The 20,937-nt window shown below is 58.6% G+C and overlaps 1 protein-coding gene and 1 long non-coding RNA gene across 3 annotated transcripts; one reads left to right on the top strand and one right to left on the bottom strand.

Annotated features, from left to right (window-relative positions):
* Positions 1 to 10,173: 10,173 nt before the first annotated feature.
* Positions 10,174 to 12,142, bottom strand: LOC137482725 (uncharacterized). Its single transcript, XR_011004196.1, has 2 exons — positions 10,258 to 12,142; positions 10,174 to 10,220 (listed from the first exon to the last, which is right to left on the bottom strand). It is a non-coding gene; the product is annotated as an uncharacterized lncRNA (long non-coding RNA).
* A 155-nt stretch (positions 12,143 to 12,297) lies between these two features.
* PLP1 (proteolipid protein 1) lies at positions 12,298 to 19,401 on the top strand. 2 transcript variants are annotated; one of them, XM_068205246.1, is made up of 7 exons: positions 12,298 to 12,438; positions 14,664 to 14,850; positions 15,297 to 15,453; positions 16,365 to 16,533; positions 16,746 to 16,819; positions 16,931 to 16,996; positions 17,377 to 19,401. In XM_068205246.1, exons 1-7 carry the CDS (start codon positions 12,435 to 12,437, stop codon positions 17,446 to 17,448), a joined length of 729 nt encoding a protein of 242 aa, XP_068061347.1. In that variant the 5' UTR covers positions 12,298 to 12,434; the 3' UTR covers positions 17,449 to 19,401. The 2 variants fall into 2 exon arrangements, with proteins under 2 accessions (XP_068061347.1, XP_068061345.1); XM_068205244.1 differs by having other exon boundaries at positions 12,299 to 12,438; positions 15,297 to 15,558.
* The last annotated feature ends 1,536 nt before the right edge of the window (positions 19,402 to 20,937 follow it).

The raw sequence follows: 20,937 nt of genomic DNA, 5'->3' as shown, positions 1-20,937 counted from the left end.
AGGGAGCGACCCCTGCGGGGTTTGGGAGGGTCGCGGGGCGCGCCGGGGTCGGGGCTGGCGGGGTCTCGGGAGGCGCCGCGGTTGAGGAATGTGGCAGCGCTGAGGGATGTGCAAGGAACGCTCGGAGGACGAGAACCGTACCGGATCAGAGGACGTGCGGGGCTGAGGGATGTGCGGGGATCGGGGGCTGTGCAGGGGCTGAGGGATGTCCCCGAGGAACTGCCCGTCGGATGCGGGGGGGAGCGGCTGGGGAAAAGCAGGCTCCTAAATCCTTCTACCTGGCCCTGGGGCCGCAGCTCGGTCCCTCCTGCTGCGACCCTTGTGCTTGCCTTTCCCAGAGGCTCAGCGGATGGACAAGACTGTCCTGGGTGAGCTCCTTGGAGAACACAAGACCGACAGTCATGTCTGCGTGATGCGGGAGCTGCAGCGGCTCACAGGGAGAGGGAAACCAAGGCAGAGTGAGGGGAGCTGCCTGTTAACCAGAGGCTGGGCTGGGACTCGGGCTGCTCGGCTGCCTTTGCCCTGTCCCCTGAGGCCACCCGGCCAAGCCGCAGAGTCGCCTCTGGTCCAAGGCAATCTGTGATTAATTTGCAAGGAAGTAAATAGTATTTTAAAAAGATAAAAGTGCAGAATAAATGATTCCTGGCAGATATGTCAGTCGGGTTTCTGTTCACTCTGCTGTGGCTGGCTCATCTCATTTATTTGTATTAATTGCAGTCTGGTAATGGCTGGGAGCTGCTCTACAAAGCCATTGCTGCAGGGGTCCACAGAGGAGCATCTCAGCGGGGAAGAAGAGCACGGTGCCCCCCGTGCCTGCTCTCCCCAGGGCAAGCGCGGGGCTGCACAGGATTTGGAGAAGTCCCCAATGGATTTGCTGTGGGAAGGCAGTGTGGGCGAAGGCCGGCTGCGTGAAGCTGACCCGGGGTGCCGGTCCAGCTCAGGGCACAGGCGGCTGGTAGCCAGCGGGCACTTGGCCCGAGGCGGCGTGCAGGGGTCCTCATCCCCACTGATCGGCTCTCCCAGCACCAGGAGCTGGGAGAAGTCTCCTCTGATTACCGTTGCCATTAATGTTTACGGTGCCGCGGTGCTGGGAGGCGCAGGACACAATGAGGAGCCCCGGGGAGCAGAGCAAACACACGCTGTGTGACAGCTCCTCTTCCAGACACTGTCCGAGCTAAGCGGACCTGACACTGCTGGGAGGAGGGGAGCCAGTGCACCCTCTCTGCTCTCTGGGGAAACTGAGGCACTGGCATGGTGTCCCTGCAGCAGCTGAGAGGCCTGATGGTCAGAGCGGTTGTGGGGCCAGCGTGTCAGGTGCCATGAGCATGGGAGCTCAAGGTAACCAGCTCCAAGCCATGAGTGCCCATGCTGTGGTCAGCGGGGCGCTGGGACCGGGCTAACAAGGCTCTTGGAGAGGCCAGTGAAGCCAACGGGGCTCCCTGATGGGCAGCACTCTGGGGGATGCTGCAGCCACAGCCCCCTGCCTGCCTTGCAGCTCTGCAGGCAGCCAGCACTGCGAGGAGGGAAGCAGTGCTGAAAATAAGCTCTGAGAAAACGAAGGAGCGAGCATCCCATCAGGGGGGCGAAGGCAGCGCTGATTTGTTGCTGGCTGGGTCGGGGGGATGGAGCACGAGCTGCACAACCAGAGAGCCCCAGCAATGTCCAGGGGATCTCAGGATGATGCCTCATCCTGACCAGGGGATTTTTGGGAGTGACAAGAACAGGCTTATCCCCCATGTCCCTCAGTTCAAAGCATGAGGTGGTTTTTCTGTAAACAGTCAAGATTCCAGCCAGCAGGCAGCTGTCAGCGTTGGGCTCCAGGCATCCACCAGCACGTTGTCCTGTGGCTGCTCTCCCCAGAGGCAGCAAGGCTGGGCAGGGGGCAGGGGACAAAGACCACACTCTGATCCAGTGGCTGGCAGCCTGGTGCAGCCCCCAGGGGGATCCCCCTGTCCCTGCCCCAAAGCTGTCCCTGTCACCGTGCCAGGCTCTGCTAATAGGACACATGCAGGCAACAGAGACTGGGTTTGCTCTGATGGGGAGAAAAGTGGGATATCTTTTTTTCCTTTCCCTCCATCTGAGTTCACATCAAACTGCTTCTTTGAGGCCAGACACTTACCTGCCTCAAATCTGCCTGGCTGCAGAGCCTGGAGAAGGGCTGTGCCAATCCACACTGCCTGTACCCCAACCTCTCTCTGCTGCTCAGCCCCACACTGCCACATCTACAGACTGAATCCTGTCTGATAAATGAAACCCTGAGGTTTATTTGCAGACAACACCATTACCAGGTGGAGGTGAGTGATTCATCCCCTTGAAAACAGGTTTGGGCTTTTGTCCAGAGAAAAGGTTCAGGTGCTTAAGCTCAGTTTCAGGATAAAGACCAGCTTTGTGCTTTTTGTGTTGAGGGGTGAGGGAGAGGAAGGACAGCAGTCAAAGGAGCGCACTTTGCTCTTCATGTAGCACAAAGTCATCCTGCTGGTTCCCGCTCATCCTTGGTCCCTCCTTTGGAATGTGCACAGATTTGCCTTTGCCCTGGAGCCAGGAAGACCTGAAGCATCAGGAGGGACAGAAGCTTCAGGTGGTTTGTGGTGGGCTTTAAGCAACCTGCTTCAGCAGCTCTCCAGCAGGCTTGGAGGGTCAGTTGCTCTGGGGAGGGCTTGGGAGCAGCTTAGAGGCAGCTCCTGGTTTGGGGGCATTGCTTGCTCTGCATCTTTCAGCCCCAGACACAGTGAAGGGCTGGCACGTGGGCCAGGACAGGATAACAGCTCTGCAATCCATCAGGCACAGAGTCTGATGCTCTGGGAGGCTGTGCTTGTTGTAATTAGAAAGCACCACACCACAGGCACCTCCACCCTGTCTCCTAATTCTCTCCTGACTTCCTCCCCCTCTCCCAAGGCTCCCAGCCAGCTCTGGACATCTTCCTGTCACTTTTTTCCCAGGACTGGGATTTTCTTTTGCACAAACCGAGGTGTGAAATAGAGCTGCTGCGTGCAGAGGGCTCTGCCAGCCAGCCAGCGTGCAAGGGCTGCTCTGTATTCTCTGGACCAACCACTTAAATGCTTAATGAGCCCTGGGGAGCAAAGCAGTCCTTGTGAAAGATTCAGGTTCTCTGTTGCCTTCAGTTTAGGGCCATGTCAGTTCTCCTTTCCCTTTTTTAATCCTCTGACAAGTGAAAATAAGGGAGAGCAGGCACAGTCTCATCACTGTTTCTAAGGAAAGCAGCAAAACCAACAGGAAAACCCCACGTGCCTGCACTCGGGGAGAGAACATCCCCTCCACCCTGGGGGGACACGGAGGCAGACTCCCCCAAAGCAAACATTTTGAGCTACTTAATGGGGTGTGAAATTAATGCTGGAGAAAACACATTCCCGTGGGTGGCCGTGCACTGCTGCCAGCCTGCGGCTCCCCACAGCTGCCAGGCGTGAGCCCAGTTTGGACACTGTGTTGTCATGTAATGTCACTGTTCTCCAGTGTCCTGCTGGTCCCTGCCTTTCCCTGGAGAAGCTGTGTTATAGGCTGTGGGTGCTTTCCTTTCCCAGCAGGAGCAAAAATCTTCTCATTGCAATAAATGGTGAAGGGATGAGGGGCTGTAGTGGTGCTTTGGTGGAGGGACCGGCGCCCCACTGGCACCAGAGCGTGGGCAGAGAGCCCAAACATGCCCCCGTTCCTTAGCAGGGCAAACAGGCACTGGGTTCAGGTGTAGCCACCAGAGGGACAGGGCAGGATGCCCCTCTCTGTGGCCTGGAAGGTCACCGGTTGCGGGGATATTTGGAGCTGCTCCTAAAGGAAGGTGGCACCGTGGGGAAGGAGGAAGGGACAGGTGGCACTGGGAACCCCAGTGGGGTCTTGGTGTTTATACAGCAGTGCCAGCAGGACCCAGTGCCTCAGCAAACAGGGCAGGGTGACCCAGAGAGGATTGCAAGGTGAACTGAGACATTGGTCCCAACTCCAGCAAATGTTGCTCTATGATTTTGTGGCACTTTTCCAGGCTAAAAATACCCCTGCTGCTGGTGCTGGGGTGGGCTGTGCGTGCGGGCTGTGAAGGGATGCTCTGTGCTGCGGGACTGGCCAAGGGCAGCTGGACCATCCGGCTGGGCTGGCCCTGCCAGCAGCCACGGGGCTGCTCCTCCTGCTCCGCGAGCAGCCAGGCGCAGAGGTCACCTCTCCTCTCGCTCCAGATGACCTGGCACCTCTCTTCAGTGCTGTGCCAGATGCAGCTGCTCATCCATCAGTCCCCAAAATGCCATGTGGGGACAGAGCATCCTCAGTGAGCACTCGGAGCTGTGTTTCAGGCCAGCACTGGGTTCTCTGCTGATCCCAGAGGGTCACTTAGGCTCAGCTGGGGGCTCCTCAGGGGATGGGATGTTGCAACTGGGCTCATTTTCCTAACGAGGCGCAGTGAGGCGAGGCCTGAGGGCTCAGCCCGTCACTGTGGTTGTGGGGCTGCTGCGTGTGCTAAGGAAATGTGCCCCCAGCCCCTCCATACAGCTGTGGGGGGACATCACTGGCCTGAGAGGGCACTTACCTGTCCCTGTGTGTCCGAGCTGCTGGGGAGCTGGGTCTGGGACACCGCAGTGGGTGGCTGGAGGGGGCAGGGTTGAGGAGCCTCTCTGAGGCTTGGATGCAACCCCAGCATGGCAGGATCCAGCTGGGTCAGCCCCATCCCACCCTGTGCCCTCCAGGCCATGGGGAGCAGCTTGGTCCTGCTCCTCTCTGCCCTTCCAAGCAGATCACTCAGAGCATCCTGGAGCCCCTGAGCACCTTTCCTGCAGGCTGGGAGGTCTTTCAGCTGTTGTTCTGAAAGCCATAAAGAAAAGAGAGTCCAGTGCTTGTTCTTCAAAACCATCCCCTCATCAACAGGTGCTTATCCTCATCTAACATATTCCTGATATTTTGTGGCAGGTTCTCAAGGAATTATTTTTTGTACATGCCACCCATCACATCCAACCAAGTGACTGCCACCCCGGCCTGAAGACCTGGACTGGATGGTCCAGACTTTCCTTTGCCTGTCCGTGGGCTGCAGACCTTGTGTGTCCTGGCCCCAGTGCTGCTCTGCTTTGGGTGGACTGTGTGGGTTGCATTTGCAGACAGAGCAAGTGAGGAGGGAACTGCAGACAGAGGGAAGGCTGGAGCAATGGCACTGCCTGATCCTGTGACCTTGGCGAGCCAGCAGGATGAACAGGGAGATTTAATTTAGATAAGTGTCAAGCAAGACTCTTGGGGACAGCAGCAAAGCCTGGCACAGATCCCAAAACCCTCAGAGGACACCTCACTTCCCCAGGGTGCTGGCCTGACCCCTGCCCTGGTTGCCTCCAGCATTTCCAATGTCTCTGGAGAAAATCTACTGGACTTTGACACTGCAAGACCCCTCAGCCCTAACCTCCGCCTTCCCCTCAGCCACTGCAGCTCTGCCCTGCCTGGGCATGGGAAGGGAGGAGCTGCTGTGCCAAATCAATGCCTCAGCAAGGCTGGGCTTAGGGGTGGCACTGGGGGAGTGGGGACAGGGTCGGTGTGGTCCCCAGTCTCCTCCCCATTTGGGGTGCCCAGCTCTGTGCATCCTTGGCCGCGGTTGCCATGGTGATGCACATCTCTTCCTGCAGCAGGAGCACTGGGGTTTGATGAGCTCTGTTCACTGTTCTGGCTTCCACAGCTCCCCTGTCCTCAGCCCCAGCAGTCTCCAAGCAGGAAAGCAGAAGGAGATCACCAAGAGCAGACCATGGGGTTGTGCTCTGTGCCATTCCCTGTAGGCTGCCTGCCCCCACCTCATTGGATGGGACTGGTTTTATTTTTGTCTTTAACTAGCGACCCCCAGTAGGGACAAGTTTGGAAAATGGAACATTACACATCAGGTGGCAAGTGCAGGGAAGAAAGAAAAAGAAACCAGGCCCTGTGCCCTGGTGCCCCTGCTACTCCCCTCCACCCCCAGCATGGCCTCTGTGGTGGAGATGGAGGATTTATTCAGATGCAAACCCTCCCACTGCTGACAGATAAAACAGCAGCAGGTCAGGCAGCTGGTTCCAGGGGGAATATAGACTGTGGGAGTCAGCGTGCAGAGCTGCCACGGTGGCACCTGCATCCCCCAGAGCTGGTGGATGTCACTGTGCCAGGGAAGCCACGGCTGGGAGGGGACAGCATGCTGAGTGCCACTCGGGTGGTGTTGGTTGTGTGGCTGCAGAGGAAGGACGGTGCCATGAGGAGCCTCCTGCGATCCCGGGTTCATCCCCACTCTGCCCTCTGCTATGGGCTCTGTGCTGTCTGTCCTGGGGTCCCTGCTGCACGTGGCATCTTGGCAAAGCACCTTCTGTGTCCCCGCGTCACCGGCTCGCCATGCCCAGGGGCTGAGGCTGGTTCCCTGTGCAGCTGCTGGCACGGGAGGGCTGCACAGGGACATCACCTCAGGAACAGTCATGCCTGAAGCCACAAATGAGCCCATGGTCCCCGGAGCCACCTGGGAGAGGAGCCTGTGTGGTGTCCATGGGTTGTTCCCAGCTGGGGTGGCACAGGAGGGGTTTATGGCTGCTGTGCCCAGCCCTCTCTCTGAGAGCTGCCTGTGTCTGCAGCCCTGGGCACATGCAGTGGGTGCCAGGTGGGGAATGTCTGCACCTCTCACACCCACCTCCTGGTCCTGCCCTTGGCTGTGCTCTCCAGGAAACGCCACAGCGTGGTCTCTGTGGCTCAGGCACAAGGAGCTGTGGCAGCAGTGCCACCCTGGGGGCTGTCACTGCTGTCCTTTTGCTGTCCAGTCCAGCCCAGCCATCACCTCCCAGTGCCCACTTGCTCATCCGTCAGGAGAGCCCTGCTGCCGCTGGCACCTGCTGGGCATCCTGCCAGCCTGAGGAGAGGGCTCAGACTGGCTGGGCCAGATCCTGTCCCCTGGTCCCTGAGAGGGACATCACCCTGGCCTGTGTGGGGACTGGGGCCAGGCATGAGAAACCTCTTCCTGGGCTCTGGGGGGAAGTACAGGGACAGGCTCTCTGTGTGCAGGAATCCGAGGCTGAACACTGCAGGCACAGCCTCCACTGCTCAAGGGCTGTTCTGACTGCCCCAGGACCTCCCTGGCATCACTGGGCCTCCTGGGGGCTCAGGGAGGGTGTGGGACAAGTTAGCACCTCCTTGGCTGCTTGGAAGCACGTGAATTCACCTGAGCCTTTTCAAATGGGTCCCCTGGGCAGCAAGAAATAAATGGGGACACCCCAGAACTGAGGCTGGTGCTGGCATTGCCTGCACCCTCCCTCGACAGAGCCCACTGCAGCTTCACAGGGACAGAGCAATCCTGGGCTGTATTCTGTATTTGCAGTTCTGATATCCCATCCCCTCCAAGGAGGCAGGATGACATTTGTCTTTCCCTTCCAGGATTTTCTGAAAAATGAGAACAGTTCAAGAATATGACCCCATGAATGGCAGAGTGAGAGAGTAATGAACAGCCTGGAAAACATCAGAGTGAGGCATCTGTTTACCCTCCAGTAAGAAGAAAATCAAGGAGAACGGCAGTGGACGTGAAAGGCAAATCTTCTGGAAAAGGAGCCAGGGGAAAAGAAATCACCTTCTCCACAAACCTGTAATTAATGTGAAGGACTCACTGCACTGAGCGAGAAGCTTTGTGGGGATTTCTTTTGAAATTAGAAACCAGACTTAAGGAAGTTGTTTGTACCCCCGTATTATCCCCGATTTCTGCAGTCAATAACAGGCCTGTTTGGTGGATAAAAGGAGCAGTGAGCAGCCAGGAAGCCTTCCAGTGCCTGGGCTGTCCTCCCATCAGCTGGGCCCTGGGTAAGGGCACTGCACGTGCCACTGCTGGCACCTCTTGGGTGTACCCTGGGTTCTGCTGCCAGCAGCTGATCCCCCAGGCACAAACACAGCCTGAACTCCTGCACTCACGCGGGTGACACAGCCTGTGAAAGGTGTGGGGACAGCAGGGAGGCTCCTGCCTGTGTCACCTCCGGGATGGCAGGCACCCAGCCCCGGGCACGGCTGGGAGCTGGTGGTCCCTGCTGCCCCCAGCAGCGAGCCCAGGCACGGTGCACAGGCTGGACAAGACCTTCCAAACTCAAAAACTTGCTAGGTCTAAAAAGTCAGGCTGCTGCAGAGGGAAACATCAGCCAGAGACACCAAAACAGAAGGGCAGGCATCTGCTCAGCTTCTCTGAAGGGTGACTGCCTGGGAGGTGAGCTCATCTCGGTGCCATCCCTGCTGGCCAGCACCTCCTGGCTGCCTCTGTGGTCCCAGGTAAAGTCTGGACAGGCAGGAGGTGAGAGCTGGTGCCAGGTAGGAGGGTTCTGTCCCCGGATCATCCAGCAGGGCTTTGGTGCACTGCCTGCAACCCTGCTTGCTGGGGAGGGTCCTGAGAGCCCCAGAGCATCCCTGGGGTGCAGGGTCCCACGGCCAAGGCTGGCACCCTGTGCCCAGCCCTTGCTGAGCCTCACAAGGGTTTTAGCCTCTCCTCTCCTCTCCTCTCCTCTCCTCTCCTCTCCTCTCCTCTCCTCTCCTCTCCTCTCCTCTCCTCTCCTCTCCTCTCCTCTCCTCTCCTCTCCTCTCCTCTCCTCTCCTCTCCTCTCCCTCTCCCTCTCCCTCTCCCTCTCCCTCTCCCTCTCCCTCTCCCTCTCCCTCTCCCTCTCCCTCTCCCTCTCCCTCTCCCTCTCCCTCTCCCTCTCCCTCTCCCTCTCCCTCTCCCTCTCCTCTCCTCAGCAGCCCCTGCCCTTCCTGTCATCCTGCAACTCTGGCCCGTCTGTCTGTCCTTCAGCACGCCTCCCCTGTCCTCTGACAGACTCTACCAGCTCCTTCCTTTTTTAATTTACTTTTTATTAGCACATTTTGCAGCCTTGCAGCAAGCCGGGAATACAAACAGGACAGTGAGGACAGCCAGGCCGGGCAGCGGGAGCGGGGCTGGCTCCGGAGGGAGCCCTTGGCATCCCGGGAGGAGGCAGCTGGACAGATGCTGCTGGAGCCAGCACAGCCTTCCCACGGCCACTGTCTCCTCTCGCTTCGCTCGGAGCCACCTGGGAAACAGGAGGTTTTGTACGGCAGGAAAATCCCCCGGCCGGGGGGGTTTCACCCTGCTGGTGGGTGAGGCGGGGCGGGGAGGTGGGTAAAGAGCAGAGTTAAAATCAGCAGCAGATGACAAGAAATTCATCCTGACCGGGGAAGCGAGTGGCTAAAAATAGCAGCAAGGTTCTCAGCTGTGACAAGATCGGCTGGGATTTCTCCTGCTGGCAGATGTATAATGGATAAGGGCACTGCACGTGCCACTGCTGGTGCCTCTTGGGTGTACCCAGGGCTCTGCCTGCATTTCGGGGAGCACAGTGAAGGGGCTGTCTGTGTTTTGCAGGGTCAGCACACACTGATTCTGGCCTCTGTGCATCTTTGAAAACCCAGCCCCATGCCCAGGGGAGTGCAGAAAATGAGGAGTGCAGGGAGTGCAGCCCCTGTGGGGCTGTAAGCAAAAAATCAATTAGCAGGGAATGCGAATCCTCCCTGAAACTGCAGGAAGCCCCCTTCTCCCAGCTGGCCTCCTGCCTCACCCTAGGGAGGGCTGCCTCCATGCCCAGCGTGTGCTGGGAGGGGGTGGGACACGCAGGAGGCTGTCCTGTGCCACCAGAGTGGTGGGACAGTGTGACAGTCTGTGGCGATCGAGGGTGAGGTGGCTGCACACAGAGACAGGGAGGATGCTCTGGTCCCCTGCCCCACATGCTCCTGCTTGCTTTTCCATCTCACTGCTTTGCCCTGAAGTAGTGGAGTGGCATGAACCAGTGCTGCCTGTGTGGCTGTCCCTTTGCCACTGATGTCCCTTGCTTGTCCCCCCACCCCCAAGCTTGCCTTCCCCATGGCCCAGGGGAAGTCTGAGTCTGAGCTGCAGCTGTGAAGAGAAAAACTCACAAAAATTCCAGGGAGTCCTTTCCACGCGGGCAGTGTATTTAGGGATGTGTGTATGCCCATCCAAACCCTTCATTTTGGTGCAGCCCTTTGCAGCATCTCAGCGCAGACTGGGGGGAAGGAACACCCCCTCCAAGCCTCGCTCTGCCAGCCCCCAGCTCAGCTCGCAAGGGGCAAAGTGTGGCAGACCCAGGCTCTGTTAGTGAGGGAGGGCTAAGCCCTTCATTTCCCGGAGGGTGGGGGTGGTTTTGGATGTAATTGGTCACTGCCCAAGGGTCAGAACAAATTGCAAGGTGATCCATATTGATTTATAAGCATGTTTATTTTTACCAGCCTGGCGTGTTCCCCTCCTGGCTGGCAAACAGGGATGCGTCCTCCCTTCCCCACCTGGGAAGCAGCAGTGTTTTCTCTGGCAGGGACGAGCCTACAGAGCTTTGATGTGGGCTGGCAGGCTCCCTGCAGCTCCCCTGGGGCCTCATCCAGGAGGGGGCTGAGCTGCAGGACTGCTCTGAGCGTGCAGAAGTGCACGGTTGGCTTTGCAGCAGAGGCTCTCACAAACTCTCCAGCTGAAGTGCAAAGGGAGAGGGATGCCGTAAGGGCTTTCCAACATCCCCGTGGCCACAGGTGCCCCTGGGGCTCTGGCCCCATAGTGCAGGCACGGGGCAGGGCTGTGGGCTGCCCACCCAGCTGCTTGGGGCAGGGTACCCTCCATGCTGCCACAGGAAAGGCAACTCCAAACAGTTTCCTGCACATTTTCTTCTCCCTCAAGCCTTAGAAATCCATGGGGAGGATTTCTCCCTTTTCCCTGTCCTGCAGTCCTGCTCTGGAGCATCCATGGAGCACTGCCGGGAGGTGGTGGGCTGGTCCCCACTGCCACGAATGACAGGGCCAAGGGGTTTCCATCCCACTTTTTGTCATCCACCTGCTGACAAAAAGTGCCCAATAACCAAGACTTTTAAGCCCCTTTCTGCAGGAATCACAGTCCCTCTTAGCTGCTCACCTCGTGCCCGAAGAGGTAAAAGTCCCACTTCCCTCCAGAGTGTTCAGAAATGGCAGTCAGCAAGCCTGGAATTTCTGTGGAAACAAAAAGAGGGGCTGGTATGTTTTTGCCCCATGTCATATTTTATTATTTTCCTGTTATGTTGCATTTTATATGTTTTATTTATGGGGGACTTTTTATGTAATACTTTTCCTTCCTGGTGGCTGGGGGTCCCTCTGGGCTTCCCTGGGATGCAGACAGGGCTCTGCTGGTTTCCAGTGGCTGGAGGGGTTCTGGCTATTTCCAAAGGGGTGTTGCAAGTCTGTCACATTCCCATGGCCATTTCAATGTGATCATGGCCAGGTGACATCGCTGCCAGGCCACCTGGGTGCCACCGTGGGAGCTAAGGGAGTTGCCACAGTGGTGGCAGAGGCTCCCCCTGCTCTGTTGTCCCCTCCCATTCCACATCTGGCTGAGGACACCAGGCAGCCCCTCTGCCGTCCTGCCTTGCAGTGGGAAACTGAGGCAGGGAGGGGTGCTGTGGGGCCAGGAGCTGTGCCCCGCTGATGTGGGTGCAGCTGGCCACCACAAAGCCCTGGCAGCGTTTGCACAGATGCCCAAGCGGTGTTTCCCCCCTGCCCATCTGTGGGCAAGCCAAGGTTTTTGGGTTTTTGGGGAAGAGGCAGGGTCCCCACAGGGTGGCCCACCCTGGTCACAGCCCACCAGTGTCCCCGAGCCCAGGGACAGCCAGGCCCTGCCACCTCGCTGCCTGGCACAAAGTGGGGCATTGAGGGACACAGCAGGGCTTTGTCCAGCCTGTGCCTGCCGGGAAGGGGCCGGTTGCCCTCTGCAGGCTCCCTTGGCCCTGTGCTGCCTCCACAGCTGCAGGGGACCCGGGGCACCCACGGGAACCGTGGCACCCACGGGACATGGGGCACCCAAGGGACCAGGCTGCACCTGCCACAGCCCTGAGGCTGTGGGGACCCACGAGTGTCCCCAGCAGAATGCCACTGCCCCATGGGGGTCACGGGGCTGGGGAAAGTAGCTGCAAGGTTCCCATCAAAAGGGGGAAAGCTTCCCCTTCGGAGTCCCCTGGGATGGGGAACCCCTCTTGCCTGCTGCCAGGTGCTGGGAATCAGGGAGGTGACAGGGGCACAGCGCTGCTGTCCCACAGGGCCAGACTCACACGCTGCCTCAGCGCGCAGCTTGGACAAACGCAGCCTGGTGGGCCTGGGGGATGTCCCCAGAGCCACCAGTGAGGGGGGACAACCCCCTGCCGTGCCCCCAGACTGCTCTCTTACTTGTGCAAAAGCCTTTTCCCCCGGGAGCGCGGAGCGGGGCCGTTGGCAGCCCTGCCCGGCGCCCAGGAGCTGGCAGCCAAGGGGTGCTGGGGGGGCCGGGGAGGGCGGGCCCGCTCCCTTTAAGGGGGGTGGCTGTCACTCACAGAGCCCTTTTCTTGGCTGGAGAGCCGGACAGACACGCAGAGGGGGAAATCCAGGGCGTGGGACCGCCTGGCAGGGAGGGCTCCGCACACGGCACTGAAGCAGCAGAGCGGCGGTCGAGGGACTTGACCAAGTCCAGCACCATGGGTGAGTATGAGGTGAGGGTGGGGGCCACCTGGAGAGCTGTTGCTGGTGTCTCTGGGGACCTTATCCCAGAGCAGAGCCCACCGAAACTTTCCTCTGGCACCGGAGAGGTCCTGGTGACGCCGGTGTGCCCGTGGCGGCCGTGGGCGCTGCCGAGGGAGGATGCCTTGGCACGGCAAGGATGACGTTTTCTTTCCCAAGGCAGTTTTCTGTCCCCGTGAGCTCGTGTGCTGTGTGTGGGGGCAGAGGCCATCCTCACGGCCTGTCCCACCCCAGCCCTCACCCTCACCACACGGACTGCAGAGATGAGAGCCCAGGTCCAGGCGTGGCACTGAGCCCGTCACAGCTCGTGCCACTTGTATGCCGGCGGCCTTGGGAAAACGGAGGCACACCTGGTGCCTCAGTTTCCCTACTGATACAGCAGAGCTAATACTCACCAGTGTACCCCTGGGGTATTGGGGCTGCTCTGTTCCTGGGGGTGCTCTGTTCCCAGGGGTGCCTTGTTCTGCTGGCCCCCTGCCTCCTCCTCCTCCTGTCTGCAGCACGTTGTTTGGTGCTGGCAGCAGCAGAGCCGGGGTACAAGGCTCAGGACTGTGTGGCACAAGGGCTCTTTCTCCCCTCCTTTCCCCTCCCCAGGCTTTCCCCCTGCAGCTTCCCAAAGCAGAGGGGCTGTGGCAGGGAGCCTGTTGGGCCCTGTTGCATTCCGGGACTCACAGTCCCCTGGGAATGGAGCTGTTCACTGCCCCAGAGTGGGCACCTCCGTGCCACCTCCCAGGTGGCCAAAAATCAAACCAGAAAAAGCAAGTTTGGCTCAGCGAGGGGCAGACCCTGTGTGTCCCAGCGGGGTTGGGAGCAGCACTGGCCAGGATGAATGAGGCCCCCCTGGATCTGCAGCGTCCAAGGCAAACAAGAAGGAGGGGTCTCAGCACTCCCCTATAGCGCTGCCTTTGTTCCCTGTTTGCTCTTGGCGTGGGGCAGCCACGGCCGTGGCAGTGCCAGGACAATCCCCCATTGTCCTCGGTGCCATTGTGCAACCTTGCTCCCAGTGGGGAGGGGAGAGCTGGCCAGGGCCCCACGGCTTTCTTGTCCTCTTGGGGAGGAGATAAGCACTGTGGGATTTGTGGAGGGAGTGTGGGTTTGGTGTGGGTGCCTTTCCGGCATTCGAGGCAGAAATTCTATGCCCAGATGGGATGTGCCCAGGCAGCCACTGTGCCCTGGGCAGTGGGGTGCCAGTGCCCACGTTTTGGGGACAGGGAGCAGCTTCCCCAGGTGTCACACAGCCAGGACAGCAGCTTGTCCCAGCTTAGCTGGAGCCAAATGCAGGTGGTGCAAACCCAGCTGGCTGTCTGCCCCCAAAGCAGGCAGGACAGCAGCTGGCTGGGCACCTCCAAACCCAGCCCACTGGGAACCTGAGCCAGCAGTCCTGCATGTTAGAGCCCCAGCATACAGAAGGAGCAGGTGCCCATGGCCTCACTGCTGAAAAAATCCAGCATTTAGGCACTCCAAACAGCACACTGCTGTGTGTCCTTGCTTTCCCTGCCCTCACGCAGGTCCTGGAGGACTAAACCTATTACACAAGTGTTGTCATCTGTGGAACTAGCACGGCTCCTTCCTACAAGCACGTCTGCCTACATAAAGGGGCGGCTGCAGCCCGAGCTGCCTGCAGGGTGCCAGGCAAGGGACGAGTGCCCAGGGTGCCACCTGGAAGTCCAGAGTGCTCAGGGTGTTCTGGCTCCTACTGTGCTGCCCCAAGCAGGGCCACCTTGCTGGATCTTCCCTGGGCTTTGTCTCTGTGGAGCTGCTGGGTTCCCCTCCATCTTCGATGGCAAAATAGAACTGCAGGCAGCTGGCATGGCCGCTGTGGTGGCAGTGGGGAGCCCATTAGCAGCTTGTTTGCCAGGTCCCACTGGCATTACGCTACCTCACTCTCTATTTCCATCTGTTTGTCACGGGTCAGCATGGCTGGCTCCTCACAGCTCCTGTGCCCCACACTGCCACTATCCCTGGGCACCCTTGGGTGGGCTCCTGAGCTGCTTAGAGAGCTCTCAGAGGAGCTGCTGGGTTTGACTCTACAGCACTGCAATGGGTCGTTTCTGGGGTTTTCTTTCAACCTGTTTCCCTCCTCCTGCCAGGCACCTTTCTCCCACTGCGCTCATGCTCCTGAGCTGCAGGCTCCAAGCAATCCTTGTCCCAGCAGTCCTGTCCCACCTCACCTCTTTTCTCCTTAGGTTTACTCGAGTGCTGTGCCAGATGTCTCATTGGGGCACCCTTTGCTTCCTTGGTTGCCACTGGCCTGTGCTTCTTTGGGGTAGCGCTGTTTTGTGGCTGTGGGCACGAAGCCCTCACAGGCACTGAGCAGCTCATCGAGACCTACTTCTCCAAAAACTACCAGGACTATGAGTTTCTCATCGATGTGTAAGTACCCTGCTGCAGAGCACCTGCCTCGTGCCAGGGCCCCTCACAGCTTTGTCCTGCTCTGTGCCAGGCTGAAGTGTCTGGCTGGGCTGGCCAGGACCAGGCTCTCACCCAGGCACCAGGGAGACCCCAAGCTGCCTTTGCCCATGGCTCCATGGCAGGGTCCAAGTGGCCACTTGTTTTATTTCACACCAGTTTTTATCTGACCCTTGCTAGGTGTCCTGGGTAGAGCTGGACCTCTGCACTGGGTAGGTATGGAGGATGTGGGGGTGTCGGTGGCAGCCTTGCTCACCACAGCTTTGCCCCAGCTTGCTCCTCTTGTGGCTTCACCCTCTGTTTTGGTCTCCTTGGGGCAGCGTGGGGAGGGGAAGTGGCAGCAGCCAGGGCTGAGCTCTCCAGCAGGGCCCCAGCACCTGAGCACCCCTGCCCACTCCTCTCCCCCACAGCATCCACGGTTTTCAGTACTTCATCTATGGCACAGCTGCCTTCTTCTTCCTCTATGGAGCCCTGCTGTTGGCCGAAGGCTTCTACACCACCGGCGCCGTCCGGCAAATCTTTGGGGACTACAGGACCACCATCTGCGGCAAGGGCCTCAGCGCAACGGTAACTGGGGGCCCGAAAGGGAGGGGAGCGCGAGGCCCCCAGCGAGCTCACTCGTGGCAGCGGGTGTGTCATTGTTTGGGAAAGTGGCTAGGACATCCTGACAAGGTGATCTTAACCGGGGTTTGGCACCCCTTCGCGCGCCCCAGCGGGTTCACCACGCTCGGTGCGGCCAAAGGGCAGGAGACCGCGGCCGTCCGGGTTTTGGGATATCCCAAAGGGAAGCACAGCCCTGCTGTCCTCCCCCAGGCTTGCCGTGTTTCCTGGGGACCAAAGCAGCACAAATGGCTACGTTTAATAAAAGTACTTCATGTTTAAACATAGGCAGGGAGAATCCGAGCACCCCTGCAGTGGTGGCAGTTCAAAGCTCTGTGGCACCTGGTACCCCTGGGGTCATGCACTCCACTGTGCTCGGGAACCGTGACAAAGTGCTGGCAAAGGGATCCTCTGGCCTGGGGGAGCAGAGGGGCACGGCTGTGGTTCCCTCGGGGGCTGGTTGGGATGGACCGTGGAGGGAGGGAAGGAGAGCCTCGTTGACACGCCAAGGCAGCTTTTGCAGCTGCCCTCCCGCAGAGACCAAACCCTGCTTGGCTGTGGCCACGGTTACCCCCCACAAAAACCTGGCAGCCATCCTGCTGCTGCCAGTCACCCCCACGCACACACAGCCGGACGTGAATCTGGGACTGGCGCTGGTCCTGTGAGCTGCAGGAGCCCCCAGCTTGGGCTGCTGTCCTGTGCTGCCTGCCTGGGGACACGCTGGGTCTGGCAGGTGGTGCAGAGCTGGGTGCAGGCAGCATCGCAGTCCCCCACCTGCCCCACGCCCTCCCCTGCCTGGGGAACCTCGCGCTCCCCCGTCCGTGGCCTTGGCCACTTGGTAACCACGGCTGTGCCCGGCTTTGTCCTGCCCCTTGCAGTTTGTGGGCATTACCTATGTCCTGACCATCATCTGGCTCCTGGTGTTTGCCTGCTCCGCGGTGCCCGTCTACATCTATTTTAACACTTGGACCACCTGCCAGTCCATTGGCAACCCCACCAAGACCTCGGCCAGCATTGGCACCCTGTGTGCGGATGCCAGGATGTACGGTGAGTGCCAGGTTCCCCACCCAGGAGCCAGGGCTCAGGGCAGAGGAGAGGGGATGGAGAGCAGGGCCCAGGCACGTTGGGTGGGATAAAGCAGGGCAGGTGCTGAAGAGCCCTGAAATGCTGGGGGGTGTGTGACTGATGGCTGCAGGAAGCTGAGCAAGGAAGTCAGCTGTCAGCCACACCCCACTCACCTGGCTCCCACATCTCCACAGGTGTCCTGCCCTGGAATGCTTTCCCTGGCAAGGTGTGTGGCTCCAACCTCCTCTCCATCTGCAAGACCAGCGAGGTGAGTAACTCCTGCCACCTCACATGTGCTCCCCTCAATGGGACACCTTGGCTCTGGCCTCCCCAGGCAGCACAAGGGACCCCATGAGCTCACCCTCCTCTTCCCTTGCAGTTCCAGATGACTTTCCACCTCTTCATCGCAGCCTTCGTGGGGGCAGCTGCCACGCTGGTCTCACTGGTGAGTCAGTGCTCCCCCTGCCCAGCCGTTCTTCTCCGCCTGGCAAAGATGTGGGGGAAAAGGACAGCGAAGGTGGTGGGCATGGATGGGACAGAGCCTGTGCTCGTGTCGTTTTCTGGCACGTAAGTGCAGATGGTGAATCCAGGCCATAAGGTAGAGGTGGCTGCAGGAGGGGATCTGGAGAGGCTTTAGCAGACCGCCAGGGAGATGTCCTGCTGCCAATGCAGGAGTGCCCTGCCTTTCCCTGGCTCCCCTCTTTCTTCACACCAGCGACACAGCACTGCGGCGTCCCAACGGGGCTGCGGGGCTCTGCAGGGCACTGCTCTCTGGGGGTGTGGGGCTGGGGGCTGCCCCCTCGCTCACTCTCCTCCCACCCACAGGTCACCTTCATCATCGCCACCACCTACAACTTCGCAGTCCTCAGGCTGATGGGCCGAGGCACCAAGTTCTAGCCCATGAGGCGGAGCCCAGCCAGACCAAATGCCCTTTTGTCTAACCCCGAGGCTTTAACACTGCAGCCACCTGACACCAGGTCTCCTGCGTTAACTCTGCCTTCGCTGATGACTCCCCTCCTCTTCCTCCCTCGCATCCATTGTGCTGAGCGTGACCAGGAAGGAGAGCTTCCCACCAATGGACGCCTCTTCATGCACTTTTCTCTCGTTGCTCATCCGTAACCGGTTCGCTCTAGAGCCAAGCCCATCAAAACCAGCCACAGAAGAGGAGGGACTTTCTCCAGCGTCCCAGTGTTGCCTAGGGATGAGCAAAGGCCTTCAAGCTCCTGGGAGGAAGAAATCCATGTAGGTTGCTCCATGAGTAGCAAGAGGCTACCTAGAGAGAAAAGGAAGTTGGCCCAGTCCTGGTACCATTGCTAAAGACTCTCCTGGAGCTGTCTGCTGTCACCACCCATGGATGGAGAATAAGAGAAGGATTTTTTTCCCTTAGCAGAGAAAGATGAATTTAACCTAAATCGCCTGCTGCAGCCACAGCAAAGGGAGTTCAGGGCAAGGATCTTCCCAGTGTGGAGAAGAGAGTGCTGATCCCAATGCTGATAAAGCCCTAACCCAGCTGCCCCTATTAAAGCCTAAGGGAGTTTGGTGTCTCTGTAGACAAAGGAGACTCGGCTTTACCCTCCAGGCAGCAGAGAGGCAGCAAATAGGTTTGACTGAGGAGGGGACACCTCTGCATCAAGCCCTGGGAGTGTAAAGCCAGAGCCATCCCTCCTAGGCAGGGGATAACCCTCGGGACCGCGTGCCTTGCCTGCCCTGCCAGTGCCCTTCACAATGGTGCTCTTCTCTGGGGTGATGTCTGCTTCTCTAACCTCCACTGTGCCAGAGAGCTCGGCTCGCTTCTCCCCCTTGTCCACTGTGCCAGAGAGCTCGGCTCGCTTCTCCCCCTTGTCAAATGTAACTGCCCCTCCTTCTGTCCCCCTCGTCCCCTCACTTTTTTTCCTGCCAGTCAGGACAGCTGCCTTGTGCCTGCCAGGGTGGGAGTGACTGGCAGCATCTCGCTCCCAGGTGAAACCCAGGAAGGCATTGAGGAGGGAAGGAAAGGTGGCGGTTTGGGGGTCACAGGGTGCAGACACAGCCCATCTCTGCAATCCAGATCCTTACTGGTGCCAGTCTTTTCCCATGGAGAGAGGTAGGGGGGCAAGGGGTTGGGTGGAGGCCTCTCCTCCATGACTGTTCTCCAGCCGGAGGAAAGCCCTCTGGCTGGGAAGCATGGGTCCAACCAGACCTGCAGAAGTGCTGTTTCCAGTCCTCCCTGACAACTGGTGATTTGTTTTGCTCTCCCAGCCTCTCTCCTTAGCACTAATCTTTGTGTTTATTTATTGGAGAAACTAATTTCAGTGGCAGACTGTAGCTCCATCTTGCATGGATTTTTTTTTTTCAGGTCTGTATTGTTGTTATATATATTTTTAAGTGCTAGTTTCGGCAGGGCAAGGATAAGGAGGCAGATCTGCTGAGCAGTGCATCTGAAGGATCCTTGCTGCCGGGAATGCTGAAATAGGTTGGCCAGGCTACCAACGCACACGGGAGGGGGAGGGGGGAGATGCCAGGAGGGGTGGCAGGGTGGGGAGAAGCCAGTCAAGATCTGGAAATTCACATCAATGCTATCTCTCTTGGGGGTTTGCTGGGGTTTTTGTTCATATCCATTTAACAAAAAATAACCAGGTCCTCCTTCGCACCCTTGCCCCAGACCCCACACACGCACACACACACACACACACACATACACACATGCAAAAAGAGTTAATCAACTGAAAGTGTTTCCTTCATTTCTGATCTAGAATTTCAACTTGTTAACCAGCAATAAAAAGGAGCAAGTTTTTAAAAGACTTATCTTACAGGATGTATTTTATAAAAATTAAAGAAAATACATTAAAATTAAGAACATTCTGAACAAGATGTACGTCTGCCTGTCCATTTGTTGTGCTGGCTTTCCCACCTCCTGCCCCCACAAGAAAAAAAAAGGAGAGGCTCTCCAGGGAAAGGAAGGCTGCAGAGGAGAAGGTCTCAGAGGAGCAGTACTTGCTGAGCCATGTGTGGGCCAGCAGCCCCTGCAGGGCTCTGCCCACTCCAGCCACGATGTTCATAACTCTGACTTCAAAATCATTGTTCCCAACTGGGGGGGGGGGGGTGGTTAAAACCTCTTATTTCTCTTTCAGCAACCCTGAGGAAAGCTGGGGTCTTGTAGCAGCTGCTTTCTTGTTATTGGTACTGCTGCTGCCCTTTAACACTCGGCCCACGTGCTGACAGCCTCTGCTATGTCTCCTCATGTAGCACAATAAAACCACAACAAAACTCACAGGACATCTCAAGCCAAGCTGGCTGGCACTAAGGCAGCATGTGTGGGATGAACATGTCCAGAGCCATGCAGGGTGGGCGATGGTCTCGCTTGCAGAGAGCGCTGTGTGGAAAAGGATGGTCTTGTTTAGGCACAGGGGCACATTGGACTGTCACAGAGCCCTACATGTCCCGTCTGTGGCTCCATGGTGCCATTTGCTGCAGGATTGTTAACCGTGTGCATGGTGCTGGTGTGTGGGAGGGCACTGGCTGCTGCCTTTCTGCCCCAGAAACCTTAGGCTAGGTGCATCTTTCCACAGCAGCTGCTCAAAAATGATTGATTCAAATGTTGTTTCTCTTGGAAATCTCCCCAGGAGCTGTGCTCAAGGCTCTCCTGGGAGTGAGGCCACAGAGGGATGCTCCCAGCATCCCACGGATCTGTCCAAAAATGCAGATTTCAGGCACAGCCACATGCCCAGGAGTGGCAGGGTGGGTGGGACTTTCACTACTCTTCCTAAATGGGACTCTAGCCCAAATCCCACTTCCCCTGCTCTTCCCTGGCTTCAGCCCCCTCCAAACAGGCAGCAAAGTTGCCCATGCAGCCTGGCCATGGAAGGTTTAGCTCATGCTGCTGCCCCAGCTCAGTGGCACAGCTCGGCCTTGCCCTGGCTGACAGAAACCCATGGGGCTGCAGCCAGCATCAACGGGCCCTTTGTTCCCTGCGTTCCCAGATGCCATCACCCTCCTCTCCCCGTGCTGAAAGGGTCCTGTGTGTGCACAATCAGCCGCTGGGCAGGAGCGAGCTGGGGAACAAAACACCATCTCTTTCCCCTGGCAGAGGCTGGTGCCCCCCCGGCCAGGGTGCGGGCTGGGGACAGCAAGTGCGAGGTGGTGCGTGAGAGTGGCCAGCAAGGCCAGGCTGCTGGGCAAGGCCGAGGGCCAAAGGACACACGTAGCCTCATCAAGTGTGCCCTCGGCCATGCCCCCTGTCACCCCACCTGGGGACATGGGACCTGCCCTCAGAGCTCCTTCCCTGGGCACCCAGCGCCCTCCAGGAACTGGCTGAGAAAAGGCGGGGAATGAGCTCTGCCTCATACCAAACCCCATCTCTGTAAACCGGCCCATCAGGAGAGCTCCAAGCAGGAGACCCAGTGCAAT

This window comes from Anomalospiza imberbis, chromosome 14, assembly GCF_031753505.1.
Source record: "Anomalospiza imberbis isolate Cuckoo-Finch-1a 21T00152 chromosome 14, ASM3175350v1, whole genome shotgun sequence".
Taxonomy (NCBI): domain Eukaryota; kingdom Metazoa; phylum Chordata; class Aves; order Passeriformes; family Viduidae; genus Anomalospiza; species Anomalospiza imberbis.
The sequence above is the reverse complement of the archived record's forward strand: the minus strand, read 5'-3'. Positions and strand labels throughout refer to the sequence as shown.

Bases quoted from the DNA above. Each gene is read 5' to 3' on its own strand.
- PLP1 (XM_068205244.1), top strand. The intron at 14,851-15,296 runs GTAAGTACCCTG...TCTCCCCCACAG, and splicing joins TATGAGTTTCTCATCGATGT to CATCCACGGTTTTCAGTACT. The intron at 16,820-16,930 runs GTGAGTAACTCC...CTTCCCTTGCAG, and splicing joins CCATCTGCAAGACCAGCGAG to TTCCAGATGACTTTCCACCT.